We start from the raw sequence: 19,989 nt of genomic DNA on the forward strand, positions 1-19,989 counted from the left end.
TGTGTCCACTTTTGGTTCCTTTATTTTTGAGGTGGGTTGGAGGGATCAAGAGGAAAGGGAGCTGACAGCAGGGCTGGGGGTTCTGAAGCTGGGGAGGGGACTGCTTTGTGGGCAGAGAGTTCCTGAGGTGGTGTGTGGGGCTCAGGGGTCTTGGGAATGCTGGCAGATTGATGGGCTTCAGGTGAGGTCTGCTGCCGGTGCATCCTCTGCTGAGGCCCCTTCTCATCCAGGTAACTAGTAAGGAGAGGAATTGGATGGCCAGTCACCAACATTCTGTTTTCTTTTTTTTTTTTTTTTTTTTTTTTTAAAAGATGACCGGTAAGGGGATCTCAACCCTTGGCTTGGTGTTGTCAGCACCACGCTCAGCCAGTGAGCAAACCGGCCATCCCTATATGGGATCCGAACCCGGGGCCTTGGTGTTATCAGCACCGCACTCTACCGAGTGAGCCACGGGCCGGCCCAATTTTTTTTTGTGTATATAGCAATATTATATATAATTTTTTAATATAAAGGGATCAAACAGGTATTTGGACGCAGCCCTCGGTGTTGCTCCCGCGCCTCGCTCAGCCAGTGAGCGGGAACCGGTCTGTATGTGGGATCCGAACCCTCGGCAGGAGCGCCGCCACGCTTCCCAAGCGGTGCACTATAGCAGTGCGCCACCGGGCCAGCCCCACCAACATTCTGTTTTCACAGGGGGCCGGCCCGTGGCTTACTTGGCAGAGCGTGGTGCTGACAGCACCAAGTCAAGGGTTAAGATCCCCTTACCGGTCATCTTTTTGGAAAAAAAAAAAAAAAAAAAGAAAGAAAGAAATCTTCTCTAGAAAATCCCCTTAAAGCTACTCTCTTGCTATGTAAAGCTGACCCTCTTCTTGTCTTCACCATCAAGCTTACTTTTTTAAACTACAAGTTATTATATTAAAATAATTATCATACTTCTTGCAACAGTGATGAAGGAGCCACATACCCTTTTTCTGAGTCCCCTCTATCAGTCACCTCTCAACCTATCATGATCTGTTTTTGGCCTTCCTGATGCCGTGAAGAATGTTCCCACGAGCCAGTCCAATGACCTCTTAACTGCCTGATTCGTGGCCTGTCTTCATCCTCATCCTACTTGACCATCTCACAGCATTTCACATGCTTGGCTCTCCTGCATTCTTGAGTCTCCCCTATGTGGGATCCGAACCCGGGGCCTTGGTGTTATCAGCACCGCACTCTCCCGAGTGAGCCACGGGCCGGCCCAGCAGGGTATGATTTTAAAGGCTAACATTCTCCCTGCCTTTCGTTTGTCACGACAGGTCCTATGGTCATTTATGAATTATGTTGACTTCCCCTTTGGATTTCTTGAGAGGAAGAGGTTTGCTGAACACCGGGAACTTCCTTACTTCTGTCCCAAGGACGGTTTTTAGGTTTGTTCTACACTGGAGTGGAAAGAGACATCGCCCCAATTTGGCCACAGGAAGCATTTTTGTCCATGCGCTTCGTCGACTTGAATCACATTCACTTTATGGTCACGTTTGCTCTGGCAGCCATTCCCCCCTTAACCCACTCACTTTGCCACCAACCCACTCTTCTTTCTTTTCTTTTCTTTTCTTTTTTTTCTAAAAAGATGACCGGTAAGGGGATCTTTACCCTTGACTTGGTGTCGTCAGCACCACGCTCAGCCAGTGAGCAAACCGGCCATCCCTATATGGGATCCGAACCCGGGGCCTTGGTGTTATCAGCACCGCACTCTACCGAGTGAGCCACGGGCCGGCCCGAACTCCCAAGGTTCTTCTGCCCTTGTCGCCTTCCTCTCTCTTATCATGCCCTCTGCCAGAATGACCTATCTAATCCTCTCTCTTACAGTCTTTAAATCAATGACCTCCAACAGTACACCTCCAGCCCAGAGCCCTGCCCTTTCTAACTGCCCCCTGGGCATCTCTAGCTGGATGTCCTATAGACACCTCAAGATCTCAAACTGGGCCAGTCCTCTTTCCCCAGAACCTGTTTGTCCTCCATCCCAGTGCCAAGCATAGAAACCCCAGTTATCTCTAGCACCTCAATCCTGAGGCCATCACCAACTTCTCCTGAACTAGCGCAGCCGCCTCTCTGGTCTCCCTGCTCCTGCGCAGTCTCCGTTCTGCCTTCTGAGCTTATGGTCTTCAAAGATAAATGTGAACATGGCACTTTCCAACCTAAGATCTTCAAAGGGTAAGGCCCTTGCCCATCTCTCCCCACCTTGACTTCCAACTTCATCTCCCCACATTCTCTGAGGTCTCCACCCATACACACACTCCCCACTCAGATTCTACCTTCCTGAATGTTTCACATTCTCAGTCTCACATGGGCTTCCATCTGGAATGCTTTCCACCACTTCTCAGCCTAACAAACTACCAGGTTACCTCCAAATTCCAGCTCATTTTTGCCTCTTTTGTGAAGGCTTCATTGATACATCCCCATCCCAAATTGGTTGTTCCAGTCTCTGTGCTGCTAAGAAGCAAACTTCATCCCTTATTAGGGTGCTCTCCACACTGATATGTATTTGATGTCACTTTCCCCCACTGCATGGTGAGCTCCTTCAGGGAAGGGGTGCCACCACACAGCAGGCACTCAGCAAACCTCCATTCCTTCCTCTCCCCTCATCTCTGTCTCCAGACCAAGCAGAGGTCCAGGAACCCAGGAAGCCCATTGTAAATGTGAAAGAACTTGCTTAAGCTTCCCAATTCTCTGGTGCCACCTTCTTCTGCTTCGCACTCACCTGATCTTGGAGTTAGACTCCATCGAGAGGCTTTTGTCCAGTGCTTCTTCCAACAGTTGCTGCAGTAACCACTCCTGCTCAGGGTCCTTTCTTCGAGCTGCAGCCAGCCATAGCTGGGGGCTCTCATCGTCACTAGAGTCCCTGGAGAAGACTCCCATTTAGTGGCCCACAGATGTCCTGGGGGAAGGGTGGCTACTCCCACTGCCCCCACAGACTCCAGCCACCTCTTGTCATTGAAAGACTCACAGCTCCAGGTCCAGGTCCCCCTGGTAGGAGAGGGGAGATGCGCACACAGAGCAGGTGCTGTTTAGGAGGCGGAAGCAGGCAAGGCAGTAGAGACCTAGAGGAGGCCAGGAGCAAAGGAGGTGAACTTGGGCTTACCCACCCAGCCCCTGTGCTCCCTAGTTTCCAGCCCGTCTCCCCTGTCCCACCCCTGGAGGAATCGTCCTTGTCCAGCCTGCACACTGTGCACACTAGGGAACTGCTGCAATGCCACTTGCATAGAAATTCTGTTCTCACCCAGGAGAATCAAGGCAAGCATGCAGAAAATGAGCTACCTGAGAGCTCTATGTAAATGAGAACATGCATAGTAATGATGGGAGGGGTACAAAAGGTGAGGTATAAGAGAAGTCCATAAAAGAAGGACCACAAGGGCCGGCCCGTGGCTCACTTGGGAGAGTGCGGTGCTGACAACAACACCAAGTCAAGGGTTAAAATCCCCTTACCGGTCATCTTTTAAAAAAGAAAAAAGAAGGACCACAGTTGATTGTCATATGCAAATACAGTGAGCCCATCAGGGAGAGGCACACACCCAGGGGTCTCACCTCCGCAGCCTGGGGTACTGCAGGACACAAAGTTCTCCATGTCCCCCTCATCCTGGGGCTGCCCACAGCCCAGGCAGTAGGCCCGATGCGGCCAAAAGTGGCTGACAAATGAACCCAGGCAGGGACACCTGAGAAGAAGGGTCACAGACACTAAGCAGGCCAGTTCAGACAGCCTAACCCTCCCTACTCCAGCACCACCCTCCAAATGATGGGGAAGCCTTCCTGCAGTCTAACCTTCTTAGCAACAACCTCTCTATTGCACTGTCCTCCTCCTTCCCATCACTCTCCACCCCTAAGAATTCTCATTTCTAATTCTCCCTCTTAGGGCATGATGGCATGGAATGGGCACCCTTTTCAACCAAACCTCTTTTCACTTAGGGAGGACAATGATCCATTCTAACTTCTGGCTCTTTTTCTGTCCCCTCTCACCCAACTCCTATAGCAAAGGACAGTGGGCTCACCGGCTGGCCAGCACATGGAGGGCACTCGTGTGGCCCTGGTCAGCTGCCCGCCGCCTCACGGTTCTGCTTAGAGCAGCCAACAGGTTGGTTCGGCGGCTTAGAAGTATGTTGTAGAGGTAGACAATCCTCTCCTGATGGGGGGAGATCAGGGATGGGTCCCACTTGATCCTGTTTCATCTGCCTGGAATGTCCTCCGCACCCATCCCCACTCTCTACCTTTTTCTTCTGTCCAACTCCTATGAATCCCTCTAGGTTTGGCTCAAATGCCCCTTCCTCTGGGAAGCCTTCTGGACTTCACCAGGTAGAGTTACCCACCTTCTTCTCTGGGTCTCCACAGCACTTTATTCATTCCTTAATAAAAGCACTTTTTAATTGTAATGTTTTGTTAAAAGCCTGTCTAGCCTGCTTTGAGACTCTGAGCTCCTGACCATGTCTGGTTCATCTTGGTATCTTTGGAGACCAGCACAGTGACTGGCATACAGTAGATGCTCAGTAAATGATCAGTAAATAAGTAAAAAACTGGCGAATTTCTATTCACACCTCAACATGCCAACACCACCCAAGTTCCTCCATGGTTTTAACAAAACTTTGGAAGCAAGCTCTGTCTCAGGAATCCCTGCCCCAAGAGGCACAACTTCTTCCAGCCCTATCTGGGGTCCAGAGACCTGTAATCCAGGTAATTTGCTTTGGGGTTCAACCAGAGGAGAGAGGCCTGGGGCTGCTGAAGGGCTCAAGCTCCCCAAAGCCAAGACAGTCAGCCACTAGCTTAGCACCCTGAGGAAGGGGGAGCCCTCACCTGCTCCCGGGATGGGTAGTAGGAGGCACAGATGACTCGCCGCAGCCGACTGACATAGTTGCCAAACACAGTGACGAAGAAGCACAAGCCGTACATGATGCCTGGAGCACAGCAGGTACAGTAAGCATTGCCAGTGGGCACAAGGGGCAGGCTAAAACCCTGGCCCCTGGCCCCCCCAGAAGCCTGTGCCCCTCATGCCCTGAATGCTGTCCATTCCCCCAGGGCCCTTGGGGCTGTGTTGATACCGATGACTAGGTAGCCAGTGGCATCAGGCTCCAAGGGACGCAGGAGGCAGCGCTGGGACAAGATGCTGATGTTGCCTTGCTGCAGGACATCAAATGCTGACACCAGGTCGCGGTAAATATTCCCGGTATAGCCAGTCCCTTCTACAGTTATAGATACCAGCACAGGGCCTGGCACAAAGACAACATGTGAGGGACACACATAGCAGTTGCCCACTCTACCGTGCAGAAAGGCCACAGCTTCTGAAGGGTGGAAAGTGGAGCACAGCAGGTCGTAGGGATGGCTTATACCCCTGCCAGGGGCCTTTGATGTCCCAGGCACCCTCAGGGTGCTGTGGGGCCTGACCTCAGTCCTGGCACCTAGGACTGGCCCCATTGTCTAGCTGGGGTGGCACTGGTCACCAGATATGAGGTGACCTTAATGTTTAGTGAGTCCACCCGTGCCTTCATGACCACTCAGAAGCATTTATTTTTTTATTTTTATTTTTATTTGGGGGGGCAGCTGGCCAGTACCGGGATCCAAACCCATGACCTTGATGTTATAAGGCTGTGCTCTAACCAATTGAGCTAACCAGCCAGTCCTGAAGCATTTATTTTAAAGCACTGGTTGAGCACTGACTGCATAGCAGGCACCGGACTAAGTGCTTTATTGTTTGTTTTGCTTTGCTTTTACATTGTCTGTTGGACCTGTGGTACACAGAATTAGGTTAATTATATTGCTTGGCTTGTGGCACATTCTCAAGCAATGGTCTACCAGGCGCTCAGCACACATAATCTCATTTACTCCTTACAGTGATCCAGATAGGTTGCTACCATTATTATCCCATTGTTCAGATGAGGAAACTGAGGCTCTGAGAGGTGAAACAATTTGTTTAAGTTCACTGCCTGATAAAGGACAGAGCCAGGATTTGAACCCAGGCCAGTTTGCCTCTAGAGCTTGTATCTTTAACTACTCTGTTTTGTTACAACCTTGACCTGGACACAGGTGTTACTGGGCAAAGGATAGAGTTGGAAGAGAGGAAAAGTCAGGATCTGGTGAGCAACAGAGACACAGAGACATCCAGGGTGGGAGTGAAGAGAAGCTGAGGAGAGGATAGGGAGGACACAGGAGCAGGCGGGGAGAGGTGTGGGCACTCACTGCGGGCGACGATCTCCCCCTGCAGCTGGTACCGGGCTAGGTCGAGAACCCAAAACACAGCATAGTCCAGGAAGACCAGGAACAGCATGAGGAGGAGGTGTCGGATAAGGTTGAAGGTCTTCAGGACATAGAAAATTTGCTCCCATCGGGACAGGAAGATGGAGCCTGAGTGGGAGTGGGATAGTCAGGAGGATGCTCCCCAATTCTTCCCTCCACCAGACTCCAGCTCCTGGAGAGGACTCCTGTTCCTGATAGAGCCTGGGCCTGTTTGCTCATCGTGAAGATGAAAAGGGCAAGAAGCTGTGAGGACCCATGGGCGAGGGTGGGAAACACTGCAGGGGCAGGCGGCTCTGTGTCTAGAGGTGCCAGCCTAGCATCTCCACCCAGGCACAGTGGCCATTCCCAGTCTCTAGGAACCCTCCCTCCTGGGACATGTCTCATACCTTACCTGGCTCCCCACCTCACAGGAAGTCCTCCCCCTCCGTGTCAGCACATTCACACTTGCTGTCCCCACCCCAGAAAACCTTCCCAACTTCATTTCCCTTGCTCTGTATCTACTTCCCACTCTCCTGACTCCCAGGGTGCTTCCAGAAGCATCATCTGCCCCTTCTCTCTCTGTCTGCTTTTTCTGAGGGTGTCAACTTTCCCCTTTCAGACTGAGGGCTCTCCAAGGACAGGGCTGTGTCTCCCCCTCAATTTGAAATGTCCTTAAGTTCTGTGTTGTCTCTCCTCCCTCTGGCCCTGTCTCAAGCCCTGCCGAGCCCTGCCCGTGCATGGGGCGTAGGGTCAGGGCAGTGGGGTTAGGGGCAGCTCTGGCCTCCCAGAGAGCCGCTTCTCTCCCATGCTCAGGGCCTCACCTGGCTGAATGTAGCGTGTGGCCTCATGAGCACTGAGTGGTAGCACTGTGGGCAATCCTGCCTTGGAGCGGACAGTCTCCATGTGCAGGAACCGGCTGGTGATGTAGATGTTGTCGTAATGGTCCCAGTTCAGGTAACAGTAGCGGTAAAACAGGGCTCTGGAGTGGGGGTGGGAGGTGAAGTGCACGTGAAGCCCCTTGGCACCCCTAACCAGACCCCACCCTGAAACTTCAGCCTCCTGGGATGCAAAGGGGACGCATTAGGCCTCAGCCTTGGCCCTCACTGGAGGTAGAGAAGCACGAGCAACAGAGGTGTGGCATAGCCCAGCAGAGCCAGGGCCTCCCGGGCGCGGAGCAGCTTCATGCTGATAGCCTCATGCAGGTCCAAAGCCACCTGTGACAGGCTCCGAGAGGCATTGAGGTCCACAGAGAAGTGGTGGGTGGCTGTCATGTTGAACTCAAACTCCTGACGCACCCGGTTAATCAACTTCATCACAGCTGGGGCCAGCAGGTTCCAGGGGAGATGTGAGCAAGGGAAAGTTAGGAAGAGGCAGAGCAGCACCTGGGGTCAGGGGTCTGGCATGGCCCACAGACCAGCCAGGAAGCCCCAGTGCTTGGACCTGCAGTGCACTGAGGAGGGGACAAAGTCTGCACATATGGGTGCTATCACCACTGTATGCTCAGCACCCAGCATTATGCCTGGCACGCAATAGATATTCCGTAATGAATGATCTCAATGACCTGAGCTCAGGAGCAAGGCCCTGGTTCTGTTCACAGCTCCTGCTCTAAAGCCAAGCTTTGGTGAGGCACCTCCCTTTTACTGGGCCTCAACTTCCTAATCTGTAAGGCCTGGGTAACCTCTGGAGGTCGTTTCCTGCTCCTGCATTCTCATTTATGGACTGAGTACACTCTGGGCTGGCAATGGCCATATCAAGATGAGGGAGGAAGACCACCCGGTCGCACCGCAGGCAGCAAGGGCTAGGAAGGGGTCACTCACGGGTGCCAATGGTCTTGCGCAAGAAAGGTTGGATGTACTTGGGGATGACGCAGAACACCTGGACCACTGAGAAGTGGAGACTGCTGAGTGTCAGGAGGAGGGACAGAGACACAGCCTGCCCCCCTACCTCTGGGGACCCTCTTCTCACAGGGCCTTCTCAACTTTTTGTTTTTCCTTTTGGCCTCCACATTTGTTCAAGACCTTTTAGGCTCTCCCTAATGCCCCCCTTCCCCAACATTGGTCTCTCCCTATTGCCTAGTCCCCCATCCTGGGCCCAGCACCCTTATTAGTTCCATATTCATTGGCCCCTCTGGGTCCCCCTGGTCCTGCCCTCCTGACTGACCCCCACATCCCCATCTCCACACCCCACCCCACGTTAGCTCCTCCCTGTCAGCAAACCCCTGGCTTTCTCACCACTGGCAAGTCCACAGAGCACCAGTTTGAAGGGCATGAGCACATAACACAGGTGGTAGGCTTGTGGTATGACCTTCATGCAGCTGTCCTTGGCGTCATCGAAAACCCGTGCGCATTTCGAGTAAGGATTGCCCAGCTCCGAGTTGCACACGTCGCCGATGTGCAGGAGCCAATACCACACGTTCCGAAGGGCCCTGGCTGGGGACAGCTGTGGGGATGGTACCCAGGGCCAGAGTCCAGCAGCCTCTTCTCAGGGGTTCGGGGAATACCAGCACAGCATCCAGAGCTGGAGAGGCCTGTGGTCAGGGGCCTGGCTGTGCTGTACCCAGTCAGCACCCAGGAGGGGGCCTAAAAGGACTGGACAGCGGTAAAGGTGAGGAGACTGGGTGCATTTTGACCCCCCCAAATCAGACATGCTAATGTGCTTACCTACATGCTTCACACCATCCATGATTGACCGAAATAACTTACGGACCCGGTCAGCCACCTCTTTGGCCTTCTGGGCAATAGCTTTAATTTTGTTCAGAGCACCTGAGGGGTGAGGGGCAGGGACACTATGGGGCCTCTTCCTCTAAGGACTAGTTTTCACCTTTGCTTCTGGGGTAGGGCATAGAGAGGGGGCTGCCACCCTGGAGGTGGGCAGCCTGGATGCTTGGGTGTGGGAGGTAGTTAATCTGGCAGTGGAGGAGGCCAGAGAGCAAAGGAAAGGGGCTGTAGCTGGGCCAAAAGCCCCTTTCCAGGCCCAGATTCTTTGAAGTTAGTACTCAATACCAGCAGAGAGGAATGAAGCCAAAGGACTTCTAGAACATGCAGGATGGGGGACATGGGGGACAGTGGTGGGGGGACCTTACTGACAAGGGGCTGCTTGGCCCGCTGCAGCACTTCGGCAGTCTGGTTCAGGGCTAGCTCTGCCCCACAGGCCACAGCCTCGCTGGCCCGGGTGAAGTTGCGCAGGGTGTTGGCACAAGGCCCTTGCAGCACCACTCCAAAGGCAGCCATCAACAGCAGTGTCTGGCCCTGGTCTGGGGGAGACAGCTCCATCAGAACCAAGACCCCAGCCCTGAACATGGCAGCAAATCCCTTACATAAGCCTTCAGAATATTTCCCTTAACCCCCATCTCCCCCAGGATCCCTTCTGCCCCCTCCCACTGGGAGCCAGGCTCACTGGAGAAGGCCTGGGGCAGCATCAGGAAGACAGTCACTCGGATCTGGCGGGAGAATCCCATGCCCAGGCTAAGGAAGGCAGCCAAAGTGAGGGTGCCTACCAGGCAGCCCCAGGGGCTGTGCCCTTCTACCAGTAATTCCAGAAGCCCATAGGCCGTGGCCAAGGACAAGCCCAGGGTAAAGCCCCCCACACTGCGGACCACAGCTCGTGCCATGCTAGGCTCCTCATCCCCCGAGGGGCGCACAACACCCCCCATGACTTTGGGCATGGCTGCTGAGACCAAATGTTTGCTGTCTCCAGGAGATGCCCATCAGGTTCTATAGTCCTGGAAGTTCTCACCATACTCTAAGGTTCTGGAAGGCTTCTACTGTGTGTGTCTTGGAATCCCTTACCCAGGTCCAAGGACTGGCAAGGGCATAGGGAGGTCTCTAATCTCCTTCCCCCCATCTCAGAGCAGAGGGATTAAAAGACACAGACCTTAGACATAGGCTGTGAGGGAGGCAGAGGAGACACTTCTGTAAAGAAGCCCCTTCCTTCTCTCACCAGGAAATCTTTGGGGAGCCTTCTGGGATAAGAGGAGGTTCTCCAGCACAGACATATGGACATTAGACATCATCAGAGTGGAGCAAAAAGGCAAAGGAAAGCACCCCATACCAGTGAGTCGGTCACCGAGACCCCGCCACTTCCCAGTACCCCCAGCCTCCACTGCTCCCATCCGATCTCTCCTCCAGGGCTTCCTCCACCCTTTCCCCCATCTTGGGGCCCCCCAGCTTCCACCCCTCTCATCCAGTGCCCTCCTCTAGACCGGCCCTTTCCTCTTCTTTCCCTCACATCTCCCCCACTTCCTCAGGGTCCCTCATCCTCCTCCAGGATCCCTCAAGTTCCTGCCACCGTCCTCCAGGTTCCCCCAGCTTCCACCCTACCCCCCACAAGCCCCTAATCCTAACGAGCCACATCCCAGCCAGAAGAGTGGGCTGTTGAGCTGAACTGTCCCACCTCTCAGCGGTGCAGAGGCTCCTGAGCTGGGGGCTGCCAGCCTCCTGTAACCGGTTCCTGTGGCGCCAGCCCGGCGAGTTTCCTGTCACTGCCTTCCTCCTGGGGGCAAGCACTGGGGGGCTCCTGGCCATAGGTGAGTGTGGAAGTAGAGGTCATGGGTGGGCAGGGGCTGGACCAGGGTGGGACCCATCTTTTGAACTTTGGCTTGATCCTGTGACCTTAGGTCTTTTTCAACTCCTGGTGAACCCCATGAAGATCTATGAAGAGGAGAAGATGATGATGTTGTACAGCTTGGTGGGTTAGTGCTGGGCAAAGGCCAGGGACACTCAAGAGGCCTGTGGACCACAGCCCAGTCCTGGATGCCCAGGAAGGAGTCTGTGCTTGTTCCTTCTGTACCCAAGCATCCTTTGTGGCTTCAGCCTCCTCTTGAGCTTTAGAGGGAGGTCCAGATGGAAGAGGCCCCAGTCTAGGGAAGAAGATACAGTCCTTGCCCTTAAGGAGTGTCCCCAATCTGAGAGAGTTCCCATTGCCCACGTGATATAGTTCAAACCCCACAACCCTTCATACCTTCATCTCTCCTGATCTCTCTGGCCTCATTTCCTGCTCCTCCTGAGAAATTCCCTTCCTTCCTTCCTTCCTTCCTTCCTTCCTTCCTTCCTTCCTTCCTTCCTTCCTTCCGCACTTACTGAGCATCTGCTGAGGATTCAGGAGTGAACAGGGTTGACAAGCACCCAGCTCTTCTGGAGTTTACATTCCAGTGGAGAGAATCAGACAATGAATGAACAATGAATAAACGAGCGTTTCTGTTGGTGGCAAGTGGTATGAAAAGAATAAAACAGGGGAAAGCGATAGAAAGGGGCTAGGGCACTGCCCTAGTTTAAGCAGTCAGGGAAGGCTTCTCAGAGAAGGTGACATTTGAATAGAAACCTTGTATCAGGAGGTGCGAGCTGCAAGAGCAGAAAACCCACCTAAACATGGTTTAATCATAGAGAAAGTTTATTATCTCACATAATAAAAAGTTTCAAGGCAGAATGGTTTTGGAGTTTGGGTAATTCAACAGCTCAGTAACCCCACCAAGGACCCAGGTTCCTTCCATCTTTTCTCTCTGCCATCTTGGGCTGTCAGCCACTACTCTTCAGGTCATGAAATGGCTGCAGCAACTCCAAGTATCACATTCATACAACATTGTCAAAGACTAGGAAAGAAAGGAAGAAACATCTCTTTCTCATGTCTTTTTTTATTTTATTTTTTGGCAGCTGGCCAGTACAGGGATCGAACCCTGGACCTTGGTGTTATCAGCAGCACACTCTAACCAGCTGAGCCAACCAACCTCATGTCCCTTTTTAGAAACAAGAAAAACGTCCTTTTGATCCCCCAGCAGACTTCCTCTCACATCTCTTTGGTCATAACTGCAACACATGCATTTTTCTGAACCTATTCCAGGCAAGGGGAATGGAATTCGCACCATCTCCAGCTTACTGAATGAATCCTTTTGGATAACAACAAGGCACTACTATTTCTTGGACCATGTTCTCCCATTGAGGACCTCTCACACATACCCCTAACTTTCTGGTTATTTTCCTTCAGAAGACCTAGTCCTGCTTCAGTAATTACAAATTATTTTTAGAGACTAAGAGGTCCAATCCACCCTACATTGAAATTTCAACCTCACATCTATTCTCAAGCGTCTTCCTTCCTCCCCACCTCCCTTTGACCCCCAGCTCAGGCTTGATCCTTGGCATGGGGTCCTGCGGTGGAGAAGGGAGCTTGGCCTGCTCTTCCACTTTTTTCTCTGCTTCCTTCCCTTTCTGGTTCTTCTGATGTCAGAAAGGGGATTAGAAGAATTGAAGGAAAAGGGACAAAAGTCTTAAATCACCAATGCTGTTGTAATTCCATTGCCGGTGCCCTCCTGCCGCCACCTGTGTGGCAGGTGCTCACTGCCTGGCTGTCCCAGTAGGCCTATTTATGGTCTCTTTGGAAGCTCAGTGTGGACTTCAGCAGTGCCCAGTTTCCAGCTAAGGGCAGTCCTGTTTGGCTGACCTCATATAAAGCCCCCCTTAGCTCCTGAAGGCCACTCACAGCCTCTTACTTTTGGATCCCTCCCCTAAGCACCTCTCGGATGGTGAACCTCACAGGTGGCTTGAGGCCTGCTGCCCTCCAAAATGTCCACTTGTAGGGGCCAGCCCATGGCTCACTTGGGAGAGTGTGGTGCTGATTACACCAAGGCCACAGGTTCAGATCCCTATATAGGGATGGCCGGTTAGCTCACTTGGGAGAGCGTGGTGCTGACAACACCACATCAAGGGTTAAGATCCCCTTACTGGTCATCTTAAAAAAAAAAAATGTCCACTTGTCCCAGAGTAAATGCACACATCCTTGCCCTGCCAAACTGAGAAAGCAGGGCACCTTGCAGCTGCCCTCTCTCCTGCCCTGATAAGAAGTAGATGCCAGTCTCCACGTTCTGGTCCCACCATGGTCTGGGGGAAGCCCTGCTGAGCTTCCCACAAGCTCTCCCCCCACTCTGTGGTCTGGTGGCAGCCCTGGAGTGGCCCTCTGAGATTCTGCAACTCAGAAGGAGTCCAGCCTGGGAGGGATGAGGCAGCTTCCCCTTCCTGAAGCACAAGTCCTTCAAGCTTCTGGGACTTCGGGAGTCTCTCACTTGACTCTCCCCTCCACAGAGTCTCCTCCTGTGTCTGCTTACTCCAACCACTTCTCTCCAGTTCCAGAAAATTCACATTTCTGGTCTCTTTATACAGCATGATTGGGGTAGAGGAGTGAGAGACAAGTCTTGCTCTTTTGGTAAGCCCGAAGAAGACACCTACAACTCCACGGGGCTCTCATTCGAATGTAGGACAACTAGGTCCAGCCCATGGCGCACTCTCCTGAGTGAGCCACAGGCCGGCCCTTACCGGTCATCTTTTAAAAAAAAAGAATGTAGGACAACTATTTGTCAACCATTGTCCTCAACTTACATCTTTGGCAAGAAGGCCAAGACCACAGAACAAGTCTCTTTCAATGCCCTGTTACACCATGATTGGTTTAGACAGATCCAGATTTACCTCCAGGGGCCAGGGCAGAGCCAGGCTATTGCCCTTGAACAAGACCCAAGTTGTGTTAGCAAGGAAGAAGGCAGAAAAAAACTGGTGGGAGGCACCCAGCAGGGTTTGCCACAAACCTGAATGACTAGGTGGAGCCAGCCATGTGAAGAACGGGGGGAGGAGCACTCCTGGCAGGGGCGACAGCTAGGGCAAAGTCCTAAGAGGAGGAATGAACTTGGCATGTTCAAGGAACAGCAACAAGGTTTGTGTAGGTGGACATGGTGGGTGAAGAGCTGGGTTGCGTGAGATCACTTCAGAAAGTAGGCAGAGGCCAGATCACGAGGGACTATAGACCCTGTTGAAGGAGTTTGGATGTTGTCCCAAATGCGGTAGAAAGTCATTGAATGGTTTGAGGCAGGGAAGGGGCATGATCTGACTTATGCTTTTACAAGATCACTCTGGCTGCCTTGTGAAATTCGAGGTATAAGATAGCAAGAGAGGAACTAGAGAGACTAGTTACAAAGTTATAGTCTCAATGAGAGGTGACGGGGACTCTATGAGGACAGTGGAGATGGAGGGAAGTGTAAGGATTTAGGATTTGCTTTGACAATTGTTGGGTGAACACTCCATTAACACAGGAATCTTTTAGCTTCCCTGATCAACTTATACTGTTCCTTTGGCCTGGAATGCCATCTGTGCCTCCTAACGACACTTACTCATCTTCCAGGCCCAGCTGACACATCATCTCCTTTATCCAGCCTTCCCAGCCCCACCCCTCCCTGCAGAAATACCCACTCCCTCCTTGGCTCCCACAGCTCTCCATAAGCACCTCCCTTGTGCGCTTAGCACATCGCGTTGTAGTCATTTGTTTACTTGTCTGTCTCTGTCCCTGGATTATGAGCTTCAAGGAGCTCACTGTCTCCTTGCAGAGACCACAAGGAGACACATGTGAAACTGTTAAAACATACCAGGTGGTACATGATTAAGGGCTAAAATTAGGGGCAGAGATGGTGTGTGCTGTAGTCATCAGAACACCGGGAATATCGAGGTGGGCTCTGACCTCTCTTCTGACAACTGTGAGCACCAGGGCCTATTTCCAGAACTTTTCTCTTGCTGTCTCTGCTCCCTCAGCACCTAGAGTAAGTGTGAATCCAGTCTGAGTATGGGAAGGGTTGGCTCCCTTCCCTAACACCAACATGAACGTCATATACACATGAAAGTCAATCACCGACTGACTTTTCAGTCTCTAGCCATCTCTCCATGCTCTCCCAGAGACTGGCACACAGTTGAACTCTGTAAATGGCTGTCAAATGAATGAGTGGAGTCCATGTAAATGGAGACAAGGGCAGGATGGTGGTGGTTCTAGAAGGGGGTGGTGGCAGGTGGGTGACATGGTGACATGGGGAGGTACTTCATCACTTTGCCTCACCATCTCTTGGACTCTCCTGACAGGCTTGGGGGCCATGGGATGGGGGACCTCCCCCCACATCCGCTGTGCCAGCCTCCTGCTAATACCCAAGATGCTGGGCAAAGAGGGCAGGCTCTTTGTCCTGGGATACGCCTTGGCTGCCATCTATGAGGGTGAGTGTGTGCCCCTGGGTGCTGGTTAGTGACACTGGAGCAGTGACCCTGGGTGGGCCTGGTGAAGGAGAAAAGGTGAGGGTCTAATCCCAGCTGTTCCAACTTGCTGTGTGTCCCTAAGAGAGCTACCCCCAAACCCCTCACCCCATCTCTGTGCCTCCTTAGTTTCACAGGTGAGAAAAATCAAGGGTTGAATGAGATAACCTCTCACAGGCTTCTCAGCCCCAAACACAGTACGGTTCTAGAAGATGGTCCCTGCATGCAGAGAAAGAGCTAGGGGTAGGTTTGAGAAAGTATTGGCTCTACAGCAAGGTGACCCACCAGCTCCTCTTCCTCCAGGGCCGGTGGCCAATCTGCGGCACAACCTCAACGAAGTGATAGCATCACTGGGCTGCACTGTGGAGCTGCAGATCAACAACACCCGCGCGGCCTGGCGCATTTCCACGGCCCCCTTGCGGGCAGTGTTCAAGGACCTGCTGGTCAGGACTCTGCACAGGCAGGGCCTGGGCATCCCTCTCCTCAGGGCTGAGTTGACTTGAGCTAGGAGCTATGACCCTGGATTTACAGTTTCCCAATGGGCATACTATGGGCATTTTTTGCAGAACTGTCCCCAAGCATTACAGAATGTGCCCTCATCCCAGGGCACTAAATGCCAGGAGAGCTGCCTGCCCCCCAGTCATTGGGACATGTCCCCCACCCCATGTTTCCAAATACCTGAGTGGGTGGTATTCTGGGCAGCTGAACTAGAATGTCAGGAAATTGGGGGCCTTGGCCTTGAGGAGTTCAGAAGCTTTGAAGACTAGGGAATTAGGAAATTGGGTACTGGCGGGCTGGGGAGTTGGGTAGATGGGTGCTGAGGAGTTTTGGAGTCAGGGACATCGGATGACATAATGATCTGAGAGAAAAGTGACAAGGGGTGAAGTCCAAGGACCTGAGGAACAACTGACTAGTAAGGATCTGGGATGGGAGACCTGAGGAGAAGCTAGGAGCCTGGAGGTGAGCAGAGAGGAGGCACGGGGCATTAGATGAGGCAGCTGGGGAGAGGAGAGGGCTCCTGAGACATATGCACAGTAGAGAATTTGAGGTGAGAGCCCGTGTCTCAGGGCCCAGGCTCCCTGTAGGCCTGGGGTAAGAGCCCAAAGCTTGGCTAATGGAGGGAGGACAGGTTGTTAGCTATCAGAAGCTCTAAACCCCCATCCCTCACCCCTTTCCTCCTTCTGCCTCCAACCCCAGCACAGCAATAAATTATTGAAAGCAGAGACTCAGAACGTCTCCACCTCCTTTGAAGACCTGGATGCCCAGGTGACTAGTGAGACTGGCTACACACCCGAGGATGCTCTGGACTCAGGGGAGACAGCCCCAGGTGTAGAGACCCTCCAAGCCCCAGCCTCCAGACTCCACCTCTCGACACAGAAGATGTATGAGCTGAAGACCAAGCTGCGTTGCTCCTGTGAGGGGTGTCCCTGGGTGGGGCAGGGTGGGGCGGGCCACGGGGCTGGGGTTTCATATCAGAGAGTAGGGACCTCAGACTCCACCTTTTTCCTTCCTGCAGATGTGGTGAACAAGGCCATCCTCAGCTGCCGTCGCTGGTTTGACCAAAAGTATGAACAGTGCATGCAACGCATCTGGGTCCCACTCCTCGACCACTTGCTCTGCCTGCCCATGAAGTTTAAGTTCTTCTGTAGCATTGCCAAGGGTCAGCACAGTGGCAGGAGGGTGGGGAGCCCCAAGGCTAGGGTGCTGAGTCCTTGGGGACCACTGGTAGGTGTGAGGCAGGAAAGCAATCAATTGGGGAGGGTTTAGGCTCTGAGGACATGGTGCTCTCTGAGCCCAGCCCATCTACTGACTGGCTTTGTGACCCAGGATAAGTCACAGCAAAGCTCTGAGCTTTGTCTCTTCACCTGAAAAATGGGCATAATAACAATGCTTATTTCACTAGGGTTTTTTTGAGGATTTCAGGAGATAATGCATTTGAAGCACACAGAGGAACTGCTCTGTAAATGTAGGCTATTTTTAGTACTTGTTATGATTAAGGGCATGTGGAAAATGGGGGTAATGAGGCCTTGTTCCTGGGAGGAAGAATCTGAAGAGGACAAAGAGGGGAAGACTCAGTGTAGTAGAAAGTCACAGGCAGAGAGACAAAAAAGAAGGATGAAGAGGACCACAGGAAGGTAAGCAGGCCAACCAGGCCTAGGCCTGGAGGCCGGGCGTGGGGAGGCCCGTGACCTGTCCCTACTGTCTCCCAGTGATGGAGGTTTGGTGCCGCAATCGCATCCCAGTGGAAGGCAACTTTGGGCAGACCTATGACTCCCTCAACCAGTCTATCCATGGCCTGGATGGGGAATTTTCAGCCAATATTGAGCTCAAGGTAGGAGGTAGGGGTGGGGAGGTGGGGCAGATAGGGAGTGGGAGGAGGGAATTGGGGAATAGGGCACGAGGAAGGACAAGTGAGAGGGCACAGGAAAGAGGTGACTGGGTGTGAGGGAAGGGGACAAGGAGGGGAATGGTGTTAGTGTTGGGTGACAGGGGGGCGGGGGGACAGTGCTGAACCTGTGGTAGGCATGAAACTGTCTTGGGGACAGAATGGTCAGCCAGGTATGGGACGGCGTCAGCTGAGACAGGTGCAGGGGAGCAAGACTGTCAAGGAGGGTAGTGAGCAGAAGCAAGTGACAGTTCATGATGATCCTGGTAGGATCTGGGGGACATGAGTGGGGTGCCAGGGGACAGATGTCACGAAGAGGTTGGGTCTGGGTCTGACAAGGCCACAGCAGGCTGAGTCTGCACATGTGCTCTCCTCCAGGAAGAGAAGCAGGCTGCGGTGCTTGGCCCCAACAGGAGCTGGGAGCGTGTGAGCACCGAGGTGCGGAACTACGTGCAACGGCAAGAGGCCCGGCTGGAGTGGGCCCTGGGGCTGCTGCACGTGCTGCTGTCCTGCACCTTCCTGCTGGTTCTCCACGCGTGAGCACCCACCCCACCCCAGCAGACCCTTCCTCAACCCTGGACTGGAGCCCTGCCCTGAAGGAAGCTATGAGAAGGGGACTGCAGAGCCCATCCCCAACTCAGAATGTAATTTACCTTTCACTTTACCTTTTTGTTAAATTGGATTCTTTGTTTAAACAAAGTTAAAGGAAATGCGGACATTTTGTCGGAAGAAATATTACCCATGTTCCCACCATCTTGAAAAGGCAACCGTCTTCATTTATCTACCTCCTTCCAGCTTTTATCCCAACACTGACTTATTTTACATTTAGTTTTGACTTTTGATTTTTTCTTGCCCTTCATATTCCCCTTGGCTCTGACTTTGTGCCATTTTTATCATCCAGTTTTGCTTTCATTTTCTCCTGCCTGCTGCGTTGGCAGCTTTCTCTCCATTTAGAACAAAGTCCTCAACCCCACCCAGCCCGCTGTCCAGCTGGGCTGCCCCGGGTCTTGCTCGGCCCTCAGTCCTCTGCTGACTTCTGGACCCTCTTTTTCCCTTTTCCATCCCCGAATGCATGAGATGGGCAGGAGCTGGGTAAGGGCAGTCACAGGGGCTCTTGCTCCATCTCCCGTGTTTGTGGGCCCAGAGTGACTGCAAGTGAGTGGTGTGTGTGTACCTAAGGGCCTGTGGGAGGACAAAGATGAATGGGCCATATTCCTGCCCTCAGGAAGCTCATGGTATAGTTGGGGCGGTGAGAGAGACATGCACAAGACAGAGAGTGCTCAAGGGCCATTCTATAGACTGGCCGTTGGGACAGGAGTGGGAGCTGAGGAGGTGCCTCTGGAAGGGTCATAACTGGGTTCCAAAAAGCTACAGATGGGGAGCCATGGTGAAGAAAAGGAAGGTCATTCTCTTAGGCAAGGAACCTAGGATCTGCAGGTGTAGAGGAAAGAGGCTGGGGTGGAAGACTGGGCTGAAGTGGGCATGACCATAACAGTCTGGAAAGCCCTGCAGGAAGGCCCCATACTGGGGGTTGTTATAAGATGGACTGGGGCAGGCTGGTAGCAGGGAGGCCAGGCTGGGTCAGGGAGGCCTAGCTGGGGTGGGGTGTGGCAGGAAGGTGGCCTGAGATGGAGGGAGGGAGGAAGGGGAAAGGTACAGCAGGTCTCAGAGCCAGCTTGGGGAGGAAAGGAAGGAGGTACAGTGTCAAAACCATTTCCAGGCTTTCAACCTGGGTGAGGGCACTCACTGAGGGGACAGAGCCAACAGGAAGGCAAGCCGAGACTCAGGAAACCCAGGCACCAGCACAGTAGGTCCCTCCACAAGGGGGTGCTCACAGTCTGTCTTTGCGTTTATAGTTATTTCTATCTTAAAGGCGAAGATGTGAATTTTTACATGGTCCCAGAACCAATAGCATTGGAACTTACGTTTCACACTTTACAGCAGTTATTTAATGTATTTTTACAGTTTTAAACACATTTCCAACAATTAACATTTTTCTTTAGGAAACCAAAGCATTATGTGGGACTTTGGTAGGTACATGGAGGATAGATACACATGTACGTGTGCACACACGCACACACACAACCATGCTCAAGTGTAGCCAGAGAGGGGCAGGGGTGTGTCGGGAAAAAGGGAGACAGTTGTTTGGGGTGAGTTTTGCTTGAGATAACCTCCAAGAGATGTGCCGCAAGCAAAGCCGAGAGTCATGGGCCGGCCCGGTGGCGCACTGCTACAGTGCGCCGCTTGGGAAGCGCGGCAGCGCTCCCGCCGAGGGTTCGGATCCCACATACAGACCGGTTCCCGCTCACTGGCTGAGCGAGG

At 52.9% G+C, this 19,989-nt stretch overlaps 2 protein-coding genes across 3 annotated transcripts in view; one reads left to right on the plus strand and one right to left on the minus strand.

Moving 5' to 3' along the window:
• DCST2 (DC-STAMP domain containing 2) lies at nt 1-9,977 on the minus strand. Its single transcript, XM_008592720.1, has 15 exons — nt 9,631-9,977; nt 9,317-9,487; nt 8,895-8,996; nt 8,466-8,663; nt 8,052-8,117; nt 7,339-7,552; nt 7,056-7,213; nt 6,199-6,363; nt 5,064-5,231; nt 4,819-4,919; nt 4,023-4,153; nt 3,562-3,689; nt 2,984-3,077; nt 2,738-2,878; nt 1-234 (listed from the first exon to the last, which is right to left on the minus strand). Exons 1-15 carry the CDS (start codon nt 9,896-9,898, stop codon nt 21-23), a joined length of 2,319 nt encoding a protein of 772 aa, XP_008590942.1. The 5' UTR covers nt 9,899-9,977; the 3' UTR covers nt 1-20.
• A 236-nt stretch (nt 9,978-10,213) lies between these two features.
• The window catches only part of DCST1 (DC-STAMP domain containing 1), a 15,172-nt gene continuing 5,396 nt past the window's right edge, over nt 10,214-19,989 (plus strand). The window contains exons 1-9 of one of the 2 annotated variants that reach the window (XM_008592736.1): nt 10,214-10,286; nt 10,634-10,759; nt 10,850-10,924; nt 15,117-15,245; nt 15,585-15,724; nt 16,479-16,695; nt 16,798-16,941; nt 17,492-17,613; nt 18,046-18,203. In XM_008592736.1, the coding sequence (XP_008590958.1) occupies nt 10,229-10,286; nt 10,634-10,759; nt 10,850-10,924; nt 15,117-15,245; nt 15,585-15,724; nt 16,479-16,695; nt 16,798-16,941; nt 17,492-17,613; nt 18,046-18,203 (1,169 nt within the window). In that variant the 5' untranslated portion in view covers nt 10,214-10,228. The remainder of the gene's footprint in view (nt 10,287-10,633; nt 10,760-10,849; nt 10,925-15,116; nt 15,246-15,584; nt 15,725-16,478; nt 16,696-16,797; nt 16,942-17,491; nt 17,614-18,045; nt 18,204-19,989) is intronic. The other variant, XM_008592729.1, reaches the window with a different exon arrangement.

This window comes from Galeopterus variegatus, unplaced genomic scaffold (genome assembly GCF_000696425.1).
Source record: "Galeopterus variegatus unplaced genomic scaffold, G_variegatus-3.0.2 Scaffold154, whole genome shotgun sequence".
Lineage (NCBI taxonomy): Eukaryota > Metazoa > Chordata > Mammalia > Dermoptera > Cynocephalidae > Galeopterus > Galeopterus variegatus.

Bases quoted from the DNA above. Each gene is read 5' to 3' on its own strand.
- DCST2 (XM_008592720.1), bottom strand. From the start codon at position 9,898: ATGCCCAAAGTCATGGGGGGTGTTGTGCGCCCCTCGGGGGATGAGGAG. The intron at 9,488-9,630 runs GTGAGCCTGGCT...TGTCTCCCCCAG, and splicing joins GCTGCCCCAGGCCTTCTCCA to ACCAGGGCCAGACACTGCTG. The intron at 235-2,737 runs GTGAGTGCGAAG...TCTCCTTACTAG, and splicing joins GAGTCTAACTCCAAGATCAG to TTACCTGGATGAGAAGGGGC.